Source organism: Cavia porcellus, unplaced genomic scaffold, assembly GCF_034190915.1.
Source record: "Cavia porcellus strain 051 isolate PalLab524CR breed Dunkin Hartley unplaced genomic scaffold, mCavPor4.1 scaffold_26, whole genome shotgun sequence".
Taxonomy (NCBI): domain Eukaryota; kingdom Metazoa; phylum Chordata; class Mammalia; order Rodentia; family Caviidae; genus Cavia; species Cavia porcellus.
The window spans coordinates 16,600,498-16,619,699 of NW_026947509.1; the positions used below are offsets into that span (position 1 = coordinate 16,600,498).

At 37.8% G+C, this 19,202-nt stretch overlaps 1 protein-coding gene across 8 annotated transcripts in view; it reads right to left on the minus strand.

Annotated features, from left to right (window-relative positions):
- Smyd3 (SET and MYND domain containing 3) overlaps positions 1–19,202 on the minus strand; it is a 715,019-nt gene that overhangs the window by 167,662 nt on the left and 528,155 nt on the right. For all 8 annotated transcript variants that reach the window (XR_010043331.1, XM_063236766.1, XM_063236765.1 and 5 more), the window contains one exon: positions 8,818–8,928. Coding sequence is in view for 7 of the 8 variants with exons in the window: in XM_063236766.1 (XP_063092836.1) it covers positions 8,818–8,928 (111 nt within the window). In the remaining variant the exon portion in view is untranslated. The remainder of the gene's footprint in view (positions 1–8,817; positions 8,929–19,202) is intronic.

The following is a 19,202-nucleotide window of genomic DNA, read 5'->3' on the forward strand; positions in this document are numbered from 1 at the left end:
GAGGAGGAAGGAAAGAAGGAAGAGGAGCGATTCAAGCAGGTTTGCTGAAAGAATTGAGATAAAAAACAATCACTATCAATAAGTAATGAGAAAGAAACACATCTATCTAAGTTCTAAGCAAAATTAGAAGCTTTAAGCTTAAGCTAAAACAGAGAAGACTTAATCCTACCAGAGTCTTCCCTGTGACCTGGAAGTCAGGGATTATGGATGCTCTGCAGTAGCTAAGGATTTAGTGTCTTCTTATGCCTGGGATCTGGTATTTTTCTCCCAGGTGGGTGGTATATGTTTTAGCCAAAGTTAACCCAAGATTTTAAACCATCACTATAATTAACACATTCTAAGTTATTCAATGGTAAAGCCAACCTATGTTATATATTATTATATATATGATATATTAGATTGGCTTTACCACTGGAAAAAAATATGTATGTATTTTAGAATACTACTGCTCAAAGTGTTTAAGAATTAAACTTGGATAAAAATAATAAAATGAGTAAACAAACTGAGATGGCATTTCAAACAAAACAGTCAAAAGAGAATTTCTAGACTAATTTACTCCTTTGTCTTTACCTTTTAGCTTTTCCTCCACACTCTGGTACAGTACACACAGTGCTTCATTCACCAAGATCACTCCCTGGGTATTAGGGTACCTGGGATGGCTGGATCTGACAGTCTAGTGCCAGCCAATTAGTGGATATCACAACTCATGTCTCCTTCCTATAAAATAAAGATATTAAGCTAGAGGCTTAATGTTTCTGCCAGGTATGCCAATTTAACTAACTCTTTTTTACATTCTATTTAGCCTTCGTGATAATGGTTTATGGACCTAAGTAAAGTAAAAATATGCTTTAGGTCTCTTAGTAATATGTGGTAAAAGCCTATCACTATTACTTCAGCAGGTGTCTGAGAGAAAATGAAGAATTACATATCCTCTATTTGCCATGGCTACCTGGAGCCCAAATAGCTCCTTTTTTAGGGCAGAGATCTAGGAGGGTGGAAGCACACTTGGCTGGCCACAATTCCTGATTCACAGGGCTGCTTCTACATGACCTCCTGGAGCTCCCTAATGCTACCAGTTCACTAGCATCACCTCTTCAAAAAAACACAGGCTCTGCAGGGGGAATTTATGGCCAGGTAAGCAGCCAGCCCTAAATAGTTCTACAATTCTCTATTTTGCTTCTGCCCATTCTCTAAGAGAGGGATGCTAGTAGAACTCATATGGCAGAGAACTGTAAAATTCCAGTTAATCGTATCTTATTTTAAGGGTTTGGGCCAAGTACTATGGAGCAAAACTATCAGGCTTTAGGATTGCTGTTGAGCCTACTGAATAGATAAGAGAGGAGATGCAATTTTCAAGTCAAATGAATACATAAAAGTAATTTTTGAATGACCATTAGAACCACACAAAAGGCAAAAAGGAGAAAAAAAGCAAACGTTACTAAAAGTTGAGGCAGGAAGATTTAAAAAACTATCAAGAAGATTATGTGAGCAATTCAGAGACTCTGATCAGCAAATCATGGGAACTGAAGATATTAGCATCTCTGAACTTTTCAAATGGACTATTTCCCCAGAGCATTCGAGAACAATAATGGCTACCACTACCTAGCATCAACCAGTTCCCAAGATACACAGACAGCATTACACAAAGCTTCGCCAGTTATGGATTAGTCTCATCTTACAAAACAAAACACTAAGATAGGGAAACTGGCTAATGTCAGATGGTTAGTGAGCATCAGCATTCAGAGCACATGCTCTTTCCATTATTATGAGCTGCCCTGGTGCCTTCTGCTCTCTGAATGCCCACTTGCTCTTGCTGGTGTCACTGGTCTTAAAATGTTGAAGCTTCAAGACTAGAACCCAACTTTTGCAACCCCAAATTCTGCTCTCTTTCTATGTTATTCTAAGGCTTCAAACAAGCTAACGATTCAACAAATGGTACTGGGATTATGAGACATCCAAATGCCAAAGTGAGCCTTAAATCATAGACATTACTCAAAGTGCATCAGAGATTCACGTATAACACAGAACTATAAAATCTCTAATAAAAACGTGCAAAAACTTTGTTCTCTTGGATTAGGCAATCACTTCTTAGATATGATATCAAAGGATTTAACCATAAAAATATTGATAATTTAAATCTTCTGCCCTTCCAAAGACCATCAAGGGAAGAAAAAGACAAGGCACAGACTGAGAAAAGACCAACGTTCATACAACATATGCCTGATAAAAACCATGTAAACAGAATCAAGAGCTTTCACAATTCAACAGTAAAACACCTACCCTCTTAAATAGGCAAAAAAAAAATTGAACAAATATATCATCAAATAAAATGTACATATGGCAAACACACATAGAAAAATATATATTACTCATCATTAAGACAATGAATAAAACAAAAAATGCGGTATCACTGCATACTTATTAGAGTGATTGAAAAATAATAAAATCTGACAAAATCAAGAGCGAATTTGGAGTAAAAACAACTTTCACTCATTGTAGTAGGAATTCAAAAAGGAACAGCTACTTTGAAAAACATGCTTGCAATGTCTTACTAAATTAAACATATATTTACTATACAATCCAGTATTTCCAACCCCACTTATCCACATGAAATGAAAACTGTACATTGCTGGTGGGAATGTAAGTTAGTACAGCTATTATGGAAAACAGTATGGAGATTTCTCAAAATATTAATAATATAATTGTCAGATGATCCAGAAATTCCACTTCTGGGTATACAACCAAAAGGAAAGGTGAAATAAGTATTAAAAAAAAAAACCAAATACTCCCATATTTGCTGCCACACTACTCACAATGCCAAAGAATAGAAATGACCTAAGTGGGTTTATCAACTGATGAATAAAGCAAATGTAATATACAGGTACAAAAGAATACTACTAAGCCATAAAAACATTAAAATCCTGCCATCTGAAAGAAGATGGATGGCTCTAGAGATCATCATGCTAAGGAAATAAGCCAACACCTACATGATCTCATTCATATGTGGAATCTAAAAATGTCAGCTTCATACAGTTGAGAGTAAAACTGGTGGTGGCCAGAGGTTAAGGAGAACAGAGCAAAAGGAGAGATGCAGGGAGGTTGGCCAGTGGGTGCTAAGTGGCAGCTGGATGAGAGTAAGAAGTTCTGAGGTGCTACTGCACAGCATGGTGACCACAGTTAGAGACTGTGGACTGTAGACCTAAAACAGTTAGCAGGCAGAATTTTTAATGTTTTGTCACAAAGAAGTGAAAACTGAGGAAGCAGATTTATTTAACTCGATTACACAATGTATCCATCCATATGCCAAAACATACACGGTACCTCCTAAATATATTTTTCTATCATTTAAAAAAATTAACTTAAATAAAGCTACTCCAAAAAATATTTATATTCATCCAATGACCTGCATGTGAATGTTTACAGCAGCTTTGCTGATAACTACCAAAAACTAGAAAAACATCCTTCAACTGGAGACTCAATAAATGAACTGTGGGATAATTGTGTAATGGAATACTATTTGTCAGTAAAGTGAACCAATTTCTGAGATTATATATTTTTACTTGTGTCTAAAAATAACATGATATTATGCTAAGTGAAAAAAGTCAGAATCAAACGGTTATTTGGTTTAATTTATATGATGTTTTGGAAAAGGTAAAAACCACATTGACAGCAGGTCAAGCAGGTCAGGGGTCGGGGAGGGGGGACTGGGACAAGGGCACAGAGGTGCCTGCAAAGTGGTGCAGGGGCTCTGAGAATGGTGGCGATGCCACTGTATAGCTTGATGGGAGTGGCAGTCTCAGACATTTGCATTTGGCAAAAGTGGTACAACTCTACAATAGATAGTGTGTTTTACTGAATATGAAGTGCACTCCATTTTGCTAGACAGGAGGTAGGGAAGGTAATTCTGTTATCCTGCACAGTGGAGTGGTGAACCCTGTACTAAGTTTCAGTTATCTCATGTGCACAATGGGCACAGGAGTAACCATAACCTTGACAGGGTTGTAGAGGTTATGTGAGATGAGGCCTGTAAGGAACTCAGCAGATTACCTAGCAAACAATAATTGGCACCAACACTTTAGCAGGTGCTCTAACCTATAATATTCTCTAACAAGAGTCACTTATTCTTCAGCACTTCCTGAGCACTACGGTGGACAGTGGGCTGGGCTAGGAACAGCGAGCGCTTGCTTGGTTCCTAAGAACACACACGCTCTCTGTGCCATAGCAGCTGCAGCCAATGGATCTGTACCCTGAGTCACAGCTTTCTGCAGAACAAAAACCAGAAGAAAGGGATGTCTGAGTAAGAACTGGAAAGGTTGTAAAATGGTATTCATGTCACCGCACATTGTGATGAGACCTTCTTCTTACCCCTAAGGTTGGCTCTTGGGCCAGACAGGACCACATGAAGGAGCGTGGCAGCTGCATGTCCTTGAAAGAAGGTAAAAACCGCAGCGCCTCATGCTGTGATGTGGTGAACAGCTGGTTCCAAGGTAAGCACAACAGCTACACTGTTTATCTCCCAGCCAACTTTATAGCTCATTGTACGGTGCCCAGAACCTCTCCCAGGATTTCACAGCGACACTGCAGACAGGATTATGTGGTTATGAAGCCAATAAACTCCTTAACTCCTTTTTTTTTCTTTAACATGAATGCCAGCCAGCTCTGCATTCACTCCAAGGAAATTCATTCTTCTGGTTATTCAGACAAGAAAGACATAGGTAACATAGTAATGTTAGGTTTTGACTGCTTAACACACACTCATACACACTCACACACACACCACACACACACACACACACACACACACACACACACCACACACACACACACAAATTCTTTGTGTCTGATAAATCTTCCTACTCTTCTTGAAGATAACATTCTTTGGTTATGATGAAAACTTTAGAAACAGGAAACATACTTTGCTTAGATTGTTAAAATTTGATACATAAAGCATTTCAGAGCTGGCTAGATTCATCATCCCACTACAAAGCAGTCCTGCTTACAATTAATTTATCAAAATATGGAAAGCACTAGGAAAAAAAATCTTGGTTTAATAATGATCTTTAAGTAGTTGCTCAAATTTCAAGTAGATTCTAGTTACCATAAGAACTTTCTGGGGGCAGAAAACTCTCATTTCCTTTGTCCATAGTTTTAACTCTAACATTGCTTTATTTCTCCTTCAGACAAGCACCGTTTCCTCCTGTGGCTCTCGCTGCTGTCTTCCCTAGTTCCCAGGGAAACAAAGCCTCTCACAGAGGAATTGCCATGCTGCATTACACCAGCACAGGCCATTTCTTTGCAGAGTGCTGTCTCTGAACTTCAGAGGTGGTGTCCCGAGTTTCAGAAGGGACCAATGAAAAGCAGTCCCATATTACAAAGCAAGATTTCTAAAAGGAAGCTGAAATAATTACAAAATATGATAATTAACACTGTTTTGTTTGCACACAAGAAAATAAAAGTGGGGCTAGAATTGGGTAGCCTCAGAGAATGAGATTTTTCACATACCTCCCCCACACAATTTATGTTATTTCTAGAATGTTTGTATTTTTAGAATGACTCTCCTCAACCCTCTCCATAGAAGGCCCAAGGATCAAAAAAGATACAGTTCCCCTGCACCGCAGACTGGCTGGCGCTGGGTGAAAGGTGCACCCATGCGTGGGAGCCTTCAGAAAAGTTAGATCATCATTTATTCTTACATTTTCCTTTGTCTCTAAAGACTTGGATTCTTAGTATGTACTTGAAAGGTGAGTTGCAGATTTGCAATCAACATGGAAGTTTGGACCTGGAAGTTCTTCTACCTACACCAACTCTATAGTAATGATAGGTAAAATGTAAAAAAAGAAGAAGAAGAAGAAGCAGCAGCAGCCGCTGCTAAATTAGCTTTTCCAATTCCAAAACAATGTAGGTATCACCTTGGACCAAAAGAGAAGAGAAATGCAAAGGAATAACAAAGACAAAGCTGTAGAACCTCAGTTCTGGAAGGAGACAGTAGAAAGTACCAAGTTCAGTGCCAAAGGTTAACAGAGAATACAAAATGTTTCATGTAAGAAATATGAAGAGTGAAGTCCAATGTTTGAAGAAAGACTAATTTACTTATAAAAAGAGGCTCAAAAACCACTGATGCTCTGTCCTCTTGGGCAGACAGAAATCTGTGGGCTTGAAGAGGTCCACTATCTCAGTAACCAGGTCTGTACTGGCCTTGCCTCCACTGGCAAGCTCATGAGGGATCCATACAAATCTCCCTGACGTGTTTATCACCCAGTCAGCTAAAGGCCTGAAGAGACAAAGAAGGCTGCCTGCCATGTAAAGAGGGAACTCCTAACTTCTTTTGGGACAAAGAACATCATATTTTGCCTTTGTTCTCAAACTAAAATAGCAGCTTTTCTTGAGTCTCGGTCTGCCATCTTTTGGAACTTACACCACTGGCTCTCCTGGGTCTCCAGTGTGGCACTGCAGATTTTAGGACTTCATGAGTTTCATGATTACATAAGTTAATTCCTTATCATCAATCTCTTTCTCTTTCTTTGTCTCCTGCTCCCCAGACTCATGAGCTGCACAATGGCACTTTGGTCAATGACAGACCGCATATAACAGAGTGGCCCCGTAAGAATAGGATGGGAATAAAAAGTCCTATTGCCTAGCGATGTCATAATCACTGTGCTATTACAGCATATTACTCATGTGTTCATGGTGATGCTGGTGGAAACAAGCCTGCTGTGCTGCTAGTTGTACAACAGTGTAGCACATATAATTATGTGTAGTGCTAACACTTGATAATGATAATAAATGACTAGGTTACTGGTTAATGTATGTAGTATACTATGCTTTATGTTATTTTAGAATGTACTCCTTGTACTTAAAAAAATAAGCTCACTGTAAAACCGTATGTTGGGTTACTCTGGGTTTACATAATGAGAAAACTGCCTAATGAGTCATTTCTCATAAAGTATCCCCACTGAAAAACAACACCTATGAGTGTGTAGAACCCCAACTAACAATATTAAACAAACTTTCAGCCTAACAGAGAAACAGAAAGTAAGGAGAATGGTGTCCATGAATGTAGACACTGTGGATTGGCTAGATAAAGCTACTCACACACCTCTTCTTCCTTGTACCGCATCTGGAAAGCTAAAACAGCTTCCCGGCCTCTTTTACAAAGAGTGACATGGTTGCAACAGGAAAACATGATCCTTCCTCCTAGAAGGAATTCTCTTGCTCTTTGCTTTTTATTGTCATCTTTTGCTTGTCTAGATTTTGTAAGCCCTCATGGGGAAGGAGGGATAGTCACCTCAGGACCATGAGAACAAAGCCATGTGCTAGAGATGGATAAAGAGGAAGATAAAATGAGTCGGGGTTCACGGTGAAAGCTATGCACAGCTGCTCTCATCCTGGATTACTTCTCCAGAATTTTTAAAACAAACGTACCGCAATTACTAATGCCAGTTTTGGGTGAGTTATTGCTTATTTATAGTCCAGATTTCAAGCATTATAACAAAAGTGAACCCTTGATTTTTTTTTTTTTTTGTCTTTTTCTTTTTATCGGTACCAGGGATCGAACTCATGACTGCCTGCTTGCAAGGCAGACACTTATGCCACTGAGCTAAATCCCCAGCCCCGAACCCTTGATTTTTAATGAAACATGCTTACTCATTCAAAAATTTTTTGAAGCTTTGCCAGACTCATGGCACTAAGAGGAACTAAATTTGAGAGCATTCTCATTTCCAACTAGGGATGCTGCTAGGAAGCTAGCTTGGGGCCATTCCAGATTAAAGTCTGGGGGTGGAACAAGTGAGATCACAGGGAGCCCCCGACAGTTGTTGGCATGCTTGTGGGGGCAAAATGCTAAGACTAAAATGGATTGAACACTGGAGATTCAAGATAGCAGCAATGAATCCACTTTTTCTCACTTGTTTCTGAAAGTTTAATGCCAAACTAATTATGCTTGCTTACTTCTGCAGCATTAGAATGAGATCATGGTCCTTTCTCATGCAGTGAGGGCAATTACTTGTCTCCACTGGTGCTGACAGCAGGAGTCAGGGAGACGTGGTATGGTGAGCGAAGCACTCTGGCTATCAGGAGTGCATGGGAGACTCCGGTGTGCCGCTTTTCCCTTACTCTACCCCAGGAGCATATGCTGATCATTTTTCAGTTGATTCTAATCTTTTATAAGTATTGACATTAAATGAGAGAAATTCCTAAGAGAAATCTCTAAATGCAAACATTTTGTAAAAGTAAGACTTTATCAGATAACCTGATTATGTACAAACTAAAAGTAAGTTTCAAAATAAGGAAGCTATATGAATAATGTTAGAAGAGTTCATTTACTGTTCTTATGACTTTTATTTTGGCCCTTCTTTCCTTAGAGAATAGAAGTTGCTAGATAAGTGATCTGTGTCTGATAAAATGCTATTCGTAGAAAGCCTTTTAGAACAAACTCTGAAAACAAAAACAAATACCCACAACAAATAGTATATTTATTATTAAAAAATAATTAACAATAATAATGTAATTCAATCTTCTTACTATTTGCTCTAATACCATTCTGATCTTGCATGTCCTTTTAATTACATTTAATGTCATATATTTAATATCTTACACCTTCTACGCTCTAAGCTCAACAAATCTTTATTCTGCTTAAATCTCAGTTTTGTGGTTTATAGCAGCTCCAAGAAATAAAATGTATGCAGCTCAAAGATCTATTTTACTCACCCTTAGTTCCTGTCATAGACTGAGGATCCTTTACTTTTGAACCAGTGAAACAAAAGCAGATTCTCAGAGAGATCATTGAACTGTTACCGGAAATGGTTCTATTCATTGTACCTTGTCTTGAGTTTGGCACCGGAAACAGTCACACTCAAAGCAGTACTGGTCCCTCAGCTGCTTCCGGCGCTCCTCACTGGTCATCAGCATATCCAGGTAACAGATAGTAAGCTATAGAGGCCAAAGAGAGGGAAAAGTTAATACAGCTCTCATGTACATTTCCATTACTGATGGTTCTTATTACTTCTGATGATTAGAGTAGACTTTGCTTTGATTACAAAACAACAAGTTTAAGAGAGTCTCCTATCCTAACGTCAAATTTCAATGTTTCCTTCAAGTCTTTGTTAAGTGTAAGCACATGTATAACATATTTTAAAGAACTTGGCTTACAACCACCATATGCTTTTATATTCTACCTTCTAAAACTTTTCATTAAACTGACCTATTATATGTTTAGTATCACTAAGGTTTGGCCATACATGCTGTAACCACTGGGAATCAGAGAAGCCAAATCCATCCTGGCAATCAGATGGACAGCAGATGATGCAGTCAGATTGCTCTTAAATCCTAATCAATTTTATAGCTGTCTCTGGGAATTTAGGGTCATCCAAACTAGGGAAACTAGGGAATAGTTCTCTTACTTGTAACTAGATATAAAATGTGAAATAATTTCCAAAGGAGGAGAGTTTAATGTTAAAGAATAAGCATTGCAGGGGAGGGGGTTCATTAGCTGATTTTCTTGGGTCCTCTCAAATGCAATAATTGCTCTCTGCCTTGTAGGTGAAAGGTCCAGGTGAGAGGATACACTTAAAAAGCTGCTCAAGAGGTCTACTTTAGTCATAGGTCTTTATGTAACATCTTAATGCTTAAAATCACTTGAATGATTCTCCAGTGCACTCACAATCAACTTTTAAAAGATGTAAAAGAATTCTTGATTTCTGTGAGATCTACCTTAGAAATATAGCCACAACCAACTACTTTTTACCTTTTCAATGTTACCATCCTGATCTGAGTCACCACCATCTCTTGCCTGTAACGTTCAAGTGTCATGGCTGTGCCTCTACTTCTCTCCCTAGGTCCTCTGTGCTTCATCCTCTAGCGGAGGGTTCATCAACAGAACACAACAGAACTCTGCTGAAATCAGTCAGCAGAGTCCCCTGTGCTTGGGTAAGGGCTAGCTCCTGGCAGTGGCCCTCAGTGCAAGTCGGTGTGCACCTGGCTTGGTGCAAGTCTACAATGTGAGCTACGAGTTCACCAGGAAATGAGTAAAGAAAAGTGAAACTGACACTTAGAGACTTTTATTGCAATTTTTTAAAGAGTAACTTATATGATGTAATAAGAAAACACTGGGCTTGTACTTTGTATTTTCAAAACATTTCATTTTCTAGTAACTCATTTTTAGTAGATTTTGTAAAAAATAGTGATCTTCAACAAAGGATACAGGTCCTTCATCACAGGTAGTTGGAGCAGAAGTGGCTTCACATTATGATCCCACTAGTTCTCTGAACTCGAGTCTCTCTCTGCCCTGGGTCTCACTGCTCCAGCCATCCTGGCCTCCTCACTGTCTCCTGCTCCTGCCTCAAGGCTATATACTAGCTGTTTCCATCTTCTGCCACATTCCCGGGCAACCTCCCTCGCTATCTTTCTGCTCCCATCATGTCTCATTTTCTAGATAAGGCCGAACCTGAATACCCTGTTTAAAATAACAACCTGATTCCACTCCACCCCAGCACTCCTAATTCCCTGACCATTCTGTTTTTTACTTAGTGTGTGTGTGCATCACACTCTGTGTAACATAAATCATCTTGTACTATACTGCATAAAATACTTCTTTGTTTTTAAATGTAGAAAGTAATTATGGGGGTATTTCTGATGGTGGAAGAAAAGGATATTGTCAGATAGGAAGAAGGTAGGATTATCTGCTAAGGAGATGACAAAACTCCCTACAGCAAACATGCCATGTGGTTTTTCTTTTACTTAAAAGAAACCATCTCACGTCTATAAAACATGATCTTACTTGTTTGAAATCATGCTAGGGCACAGATGCCATCCTTTGATAGAAAACAGCTCCAGGAAACCTCACTAAAGCTGCACAGGGAGGAGGGGGAAGGTGGTCAGCAGATCTACCAGACCCAGCACGGTCATCACCAGGAAACAGAAGCCCCAGCCTCTCCTGGCTGGCTGGCTCTCTCTAGAGTCTTCCCATGTTAGGCAACTCTACCTCGTGTTCACACACAGGACAAAAGGACCTGCCCTTAGGACATGTAGACAGCGATGTTAGTGAGTGTCCATTAGCTGCTGGGCACCTGCCAAGGCAGCATGGAAAGTACAAACCAGCAAAGGTCTTGGATTTGGGTAATGTTGGGATTTTCACCAGATCTCTTGATTCAAGCCGAATATTCTATACAAGGAAAGCTGATTCTCGGGCTTCTTGGGGTCCCATGAAAGAAGTCTGCTACATAAAGAACCCTGGATCACACCTGAAGAACTCAAGCTGCATGAAGAAGAATTTTACAACTGGGCTCCTTCAAGAGTGTGCCACTTTTAAACTGCCTTAATCTTTCTCTTGCTGCATGATCTGAGGTCAGGGCTGCCTCTGAAGTGCAAAGCACCTTCGTACTCTGGTTTCTACAGAGCATCAGGCTCCATATTCCATGTAACAATTGAGCATACTATTTGAAAGAGTGTTTTAGTAAGTACGTACATTCATTTTTATTCTCAGACTCTCTGGGTCCATTTCCTTATATGACAAGAGGTGATAAATTAGCTGATAGGTGATAAATTTCTATGTTTCATTCCAGCCCAATAACTCCTAGTCAGTGGCCCAGCCAACAGATAGGGCCAATTGGAAATAGTTATTGGAGGATTACAAGGTGCACAGTGTGAAGCCCCTGACTCCCTGAACCCTGGTTAGTCTTGACTAACCCAGGGCTTCATTATGAGGGTCAAAATACATGAGTGATAGTGCCAGGCAGTGAATGCGCAGCAGGAGACTAGTTATTTCATTTAACCCCAATAAACAGGCTCTTATAGCCTCCCTTGGTACCCTACAACTATCGCCAGCCATCACCTGGACTATGCAATGGCTTCTAACTGGCTTCCCTGCTGCCTTCTGCCTACTTTCCTATTCTAAACTGCTTTCAGGGAAATTATCCTGAAACTCCCGTTTGATACATCATTTCTCCACATGAAGACTTTGGACGGTTTCTCATGCCTATAGGATAAACTCACCCAAGGTTTTCTTCTTCTACTGATTTTAGGTTTTCTTCAGTTTCAACATCCTTCCCTGTATCCTACAGCCTGGCACAACTGTGTACATTGCAATTCCCCTGCAACAACACATGCCTGCTAATATATTTCTGTGTTCTACTCCCCAGCTAAGTAAGAGCTCTCTCATCCTTCAAGAACGGCTTAAATAGGTATCGTCTAATGAGGACTGCCCTACCTCCTCAGAATAAATGACCCATTTTTCTCCTTTATGCTCTTTCATGTCACTGAAGTTTATGAAATACACTGCCTCAAAATCTAGGGAAAAACATTCTGTAAAACACATATCCAGATTACCAACAGCTAATAACAGCTAAGCCGTTTTATCAGATGAAGGTAAGAATACTTATTAAAGACTCATTGATTCCCAGTTTTAATGGAGTGTCTGCTCACTAAACGTAGGGCTCATTTAGTGGGCACGTACACGTGAAACTTGGCCATTGATCAGTTGATGCTTTAATGGCATAAAACAAAATTGCACTAAAATATTAATGTTACTGACCACTGTGCTTCCATTTGGGTGTAACTTTTATGGAGAATGCAATAAATCATCTCCAACAGTAGACTACTATTATCAGAGACTTTCTGGATCTTGAATATGCTGCTTACCTCCAATGTCAAGGCAAAATGAATTCTTTTTTTCATGAAACAATCTTTCTCATCTATAACTGAGTGGATAATAAGGCCAAATTAAAATTAGACCCTATTTTCATTTCTGGAGTTACACTGTCATAGTTTCAACTCAAAAAAGGTTCTAATTTTTTTTTTAACCAGACATCGAACTCATGACCTTGCATTTGCCAGGAAGGTGGCTTGTTATATTGAGCTAAATAAATCCCTAGTGGCTCTAAATTTTTAAAGTTAAACTTGAGTGTCATTTTAGTCTCTTCCCTTTGTCTCACAAATTCTGCTAGATTCAACTTCTTTTCAATTCATTTTTTAGATCTTCTATTCTAAGCCATCACCTGATCTCCTCTTGACTTCATGCTACTATGTTACCTCTTTCCAGAATTATTTTGTCACTCTGACTCTCATTCAGTCTTACCTACACATAGATAGCTTGTCATGCAGTCCCTTTCCCAACATGTTTCATCTATGTCCCATTATCTGTCCCTCTCCTTTCCATGAATATTTGCTTAGCATCCCTTATATACCAGGCACTCTCATAGAATCTTCATATGATCCCAGCTCATTGCTGTGGTCCCTACATATTTCCTCATCAGCTGGTTACATCTGAATCCTCTGGTCAATTGATATGAACAGCTTCTTACTGCTTGAACTCATTATTCTGTCCCTGACCTCTATGTCATTGTCTAAACTGCCTTCCGCTGCCTCAGTGGCTTTAACTCTACAGAACCTTTCGACTCAAAGAGTCACTTCTCTTGGGACTTTCCTTAACCTCTCCCCAACTCCTGCCCCTATGTGCCCCCTTGGATATTCTGCTCTAAATATCTGTAAAGCCCTGTGTAAATTTATGTCATTGTGTCTTTAATATTCTATTACTGTTTTTTGCTCTGTATCACTTTTATCAAGCATATTGTGAATTCTTGCAGCCAAGGTCGGTCCCTATTCATCTTTGTATTCCTCAAAGTTTCTGAAACTATTTCCCAGCTCCTGCCACCCAATAAGTACTCAGTGAATTTGTTAAATGATGCAACAAATAAGAAATAAATGAAGGAACAGAACTGATCTCAATGTACATTAGATTAAAACTGACATTAGGGATACCAGTATGTTCAATTCATGCAAATCACATTTCTCCCAAGCCATGTGGCTCCACAGAATACTGATAGTCAGTGGCATTAGTAATAACAGCCTCAAGTTCTTTTAACTATGAAACCCAGGAGGGTAGCCCGGAGTGTCCAGCTTTCTTCTCTGATCCATCATTTACAAATCTATCAGACTACCCAATGCATTTCATAGCTTAGCACAGTTCCACAGGGATAGACACCAGCAATCTTGCATGAGATCCACAACACATGGGCATGGGAACTGTATGACCATATTAAAAACTTCTCTTTGCAAGATGTGACAAGAAGAAGAGACAAAAAGCCTTGAATCAGGCCAAGACTATAGCTCAATGGCAAAGTGCCTAATTGGCAAGTGCAAGGTCATAAATTCAATCCCTGGTACAAAATAAAGCCTTGAACCAACATAAAAGTCTCAATAACTCACCATGACAATGAAAATTCTTTTTTTTGGTCTTTTTATCGGTACCAGGGATCGAACTCACGACAGCCTGCTTGCAAGGCAGGTGCTTATGCCGCTGAGCTAACCCTCCAGCCTGACAATAAAAATTCTTAAACTGCAATATACTACAATGGTTTTATGTGAAAGAAACAAAAGGTAAAACAACTTCTGTTACTGTGAAAACTTCAGCACTTTTCCAGATCTCCCTGTGTGGACCCTGAAGTGTTCTCATCTCTAAACAGCAATGAGCAGGCTTTAACATTCTTTTTCTTCTGAGAGTGAAGGAATGGAACACACATAAGTACTACATGTAAAAACACGCGTAAGTCCAAAATCAGTTCTAATATTCCGTATCACCTCTTGCTTTACCTTTAGCAAGTTTCTTCATGTCGTCAACATGCAAGATTGCTGGTGTCTATCCCTGTGGAACTGTGCTAAGCTATGAAATACATTGGGTAGTCTGATAGATTTGTAAATGATGGATCAGAGAAGAAAGCTGGACACACCGGGCTACCCTCCTGGGTTTCATAGTTAAAAGAACTTGAGGCTGTTATAGCCAAGGCTCTCCTGTTTCTAGCACTGTTTAGGCTTCCATCATGGAGCTTACATTCTGGACCTCACATCCCAAACAGCCCATGTTAAAAGTAGGGGTGTCCTAATGGACAGAACAGGCAAAATGCAATGATGCAATGTAATTATCAACTTGTCTAAATGTGTTTCTTCTAATATTTGCACATTAAGTAGGAATTAGTCCTCTTAACAAATGTTTACAATGTTTTCTCTTATGATTTTCTCTTTCCTTATCTCTGCTCTAATGTGTCAGTTGCAGAAGTATAGGATAATTTAACTTCTTCCTTTCCTATCTTTATTCCTTTTATTTATTTTTCTTGTCTAACTGCTCTAGCTAATGTTTCTAGAGCTATATTGAATAGGAGTGGTGACAGTGGACAACCTTGTCTTGTGCTTGATTTTAGAGCAAAAACTTCAAGTTTTTGATGGTTTGATGTTGGCTGTTGGTATGTCCTGGATTGCTTTTTATCAGGTTGAAGTAAATCTATTCCAGTTTTCTGTAAGAATTTTACCATGAATGGGTGTTGGGCTTTGTCAAATGCTTTTTTATGTATCTTTTGAGATGAACATGTGATTTTTGTCTTTGCCTCAGTTGATATGGTGTGTTACATTTATTGATTTGCATATGTCGAACCATCCCTACATCCCTGAGATGAATCCTACTTGGTCATGGTGTATAATCTTGTCAATGATTTGCACCATTCTGTTTGCCAGTATCTTACTAAGAAATTTTGTGTCTATGTTCATTAGGGAGACTGGCTTGTAGTTCTCTTTTATGATTGGGTTCTTCGCCATTTTGGTATGAAAAGTCATTCCAGGAAAGACTTTGGAGTATTGCTTCTCTTTCAATTTCATTAAAGAGTTTGAAAAGTGATGGCATTATTCTCTAAATTTATTGTAGAATTTAGCAGTGAATCTATCAGGATGTGGGTTTTTTCTTTGTTGGTAAGTTTTTAACTATATTTTCAATTTCATTGAGTGATTTTGGGTTATTTAGAATTTTTATATTTTTTTAGTCCAAATTCAGAAATTCTTATGTATCTAGGAAGCTGTCCATTTCTTCTGTGTTTTCTATTTTATTTGAGTAAATTTTATCAAAGTAAATATTTATGACCTTCTGTATTTCCACAGGGTCTGTTGTGATTTCCCCCTTTTCATTCCGAATTGCATAAATTTGAGTCCTTTTTTAAAAAATAAAGTTGGCTTAAGGGTTTATCAACTTTAGTCTTTCAAAGAATCAACACTTTGATTCATTCTTATTTGTACTGTTTTCTTAAGTCTCAATTACATTAATTTCTTCTCTAATCTTTATAATTTCCTCTTCACATGACCTTTGGTCTTGATGACATGATACTCTACACAGACGACCCCAAAAACTCCACCAAAATATTTCTAGGTTTAATAACCAATTCAATCACGTAGCTGGATACAAAGGCAATACTAAAGAATCAATAACATTACCATAAAAAAATAACAGACTCTCTGAGGGACACAACAGCATAAAAAAAAAAAAAGAAATACTTAGGAATCAGGCTGGGGGTTTAGCTCATGGCACAAGTGCCTCTCTAACAAGCATGAGGTTGTGAGTTCAATCCCTGGTACAAACAAACAAACAAAAAGGAGTCAGTCTAACAAAGGACATAAAGAATCTCTACATTGAATACTACAGTACTCTGAAAACGGAGATTGAAGAGGATATCAGAATTTGGAAGGATATCCCTTGTTCTTATGAAGAATGAACATAGTGAACATGGCTATCCCCCCAAAATTATTACACAGATTTAATGCAATCCCAATAAACATACCACTGGTGTATGTCACAGAACTAGAGAAAACATTCCTAAAATTCATGTGAACCAAAAGAGACCTAGAATAGCAAAATTACTTCTCAACAACAAAGGCAAATAAGGGGAAATCATAATCCTTGACTTGAAATTATACTACAAAGCTAGTGTGATAAAACAGCATGGTACTAGCAAAACAAATGAACAAACAAACAAACAAAGAAACTTGAAGATCAATGGAACAGATTAGTAGATAAACAATTCCAAACACAGTCATCTTATCTTTGACAAAGGCACCAAACATGTTCACTAGAAGAAAGATAGTCTCTTTAATAAATTGTGCTAAAAAAATTGGCTTTCTACCTACCAAAGGCTAAAATTAGACATATTTATATTACCATGTTCCAAAATAAAATCAAAATGGATCAAATATTAAAACAGAAACATCATATCTGCTGGAAGACAGAACAGGCAGAACTCTTAAAGACATAGGTGTAGGCAAAGACTTCATGAACTGCATAAGAAATAATACAAACATCAACAACTATGATCTCATGTTATGAAAAAACTTTTTCACAGCAAAGAGAAATCAAACTGACTAAAAAGACTACCCACAGAGTGAGAAAAAAATTAGCCAATTACTCCTCAGATAAAGAACTTCTGTCTAGAACATATAATTGAAAAAAATCAAATCTCTCAAATTTAAAGACTCAATCTAAAAATGGACATCTGAGATGAACACACATTTCTCAGATGAATAAGTACAAATAGTAAATAAAAATTAAAAAAAACTGACATTGCTGGTCATTTGAGAGATGAAAATTAAAATGAAACTGAGATCCCATCTCATTCCAGAAAGTTGGCTATATTCTCTCTTTTGTTTAATTTTATTTAAGGAGAAAAAGAAAAAAAAAGAAAAAGGGTACAAGTTATACAGAATTTCAAAAAAAAATAAACACTAGAGAATCACTAGTTAATAGATTACATATTGTCATCTTAGAAATAGTTGTTCAAGTTACAAAATTAAAGCATATAAAGTGGACATTCAAACAGTGAGACTGAAAACAGTTCTGTTCAATGATCCAACAAAAACTCAGTAATATGGTTATCTATCTTATATACTTAAATATACATGCAGTTATATCCTTTAGAGCACTTTCTTTTCTCTTTTTTACAATGACAATTACACATTTTGGGTTTTATTACTCCCACAGTTCTTATTACTTTTTTTCTTTAAGAGAATAAAACCAAATGTGACATACCAAATCAGAGTCAGTCAAATAAAAGGATGGACACAGTACATAATGTAAAAACAGAAAACAAGATGATCAACAATGGTTACCATAATGCCTCTTGCTATCTTAAAAAGAATTGCCTACATCATCAGTTATAATAAAATTGAACAAAATAGTAAAGAACAAAACTGATAAGACCAAAACATTGGAGACATTACAGGACTTCAAAAAAAGATAATAGTCAAACCAGAATGGGCATCATAGTGAATCTTATTGTCTTCACAGTTGTTGCCTATACTCTCAAACTTGGTACTATTAAGCAAAACAGAACAGAGTAAAACCAGTCAAAACAAGATGGTGAGAGCAATACAGGGTTTCAAATCAAGTTAATAGGAAATCAAAGTGGGTTACTATAATATATGCTGCTATTATTTATTTATTTTTCCCTTAATTAAAAAGATAAAAATAAAAAAATAAATAATAAAAAAAGGAGATTGAGGTAAAAGAGGACATAGCAACAAAATAGCACAGGTCCGAACATAACCATTTAAGCAAAATAATGTTTCACCACAAGATATCCTGACATAAAAGTAGTTACCATACTGTCTTTTTCCTTGAAATCTTTGAGTATAACTTTGTATACTGTAGCATCAAACATATCAATACAATGTAAGGGTATTTTGAACCAGCTAATGGAAAATGAACTATCTCCTTGTCTATAAAAGTTTTTGTTTATATTATCACATATAATAAAATCCAGTAAGATACAACATGTTAAGACTGATGGAGACAGAAGAACAAAAGCTTGATGGGACTTCAAAACAAGATGATATTAAATCAGCACTAGCTATTATGATGTCTTGTTTTCTCCAAGTTCTCCTGTTCTTACCATCCAACCTTCTCTGCCTCATTTCTGTTGAGCTCTTTTTCTGTCATTAGTTGTCAGTTTGTTTTCTTCATTTTGCTTTCTGCTCCATTCATTGTGGCCTCTCTGCCACTGTTTCTGGAATCTTGGTATTTTTCTGTTTTAGAATGTCCTGCAGTATTCTCTCTAGAGTTGAATTGGTGGTCACAAATTCCCCTAGTTCCTCTTTATCCTGGAAGCACTTTGTTTCTCTATTAATTTCTAGGGACAGTTGTGTAGGATATATCAATCTTGGCTGGAGGTTATTGTCTTTCAAAGCTTGAATTATTTCGCCCCATGCTCTTCATGATTTGATGGTTTGTGCCAAGAAGTCTGCTGTAATTCTGATGGGTGTTCCCTTGTAAGTGATCTCTTTCTTGTCTCTGACAGCTTTTAATATTCTGTTCTTATATTGGATTTCTAGAATTTTGATTTTTATATGCCTGGGTGTAGTTCTGTTTGGGTTGTAGGTGGCTGGGGTCCTGCATGCCTCAT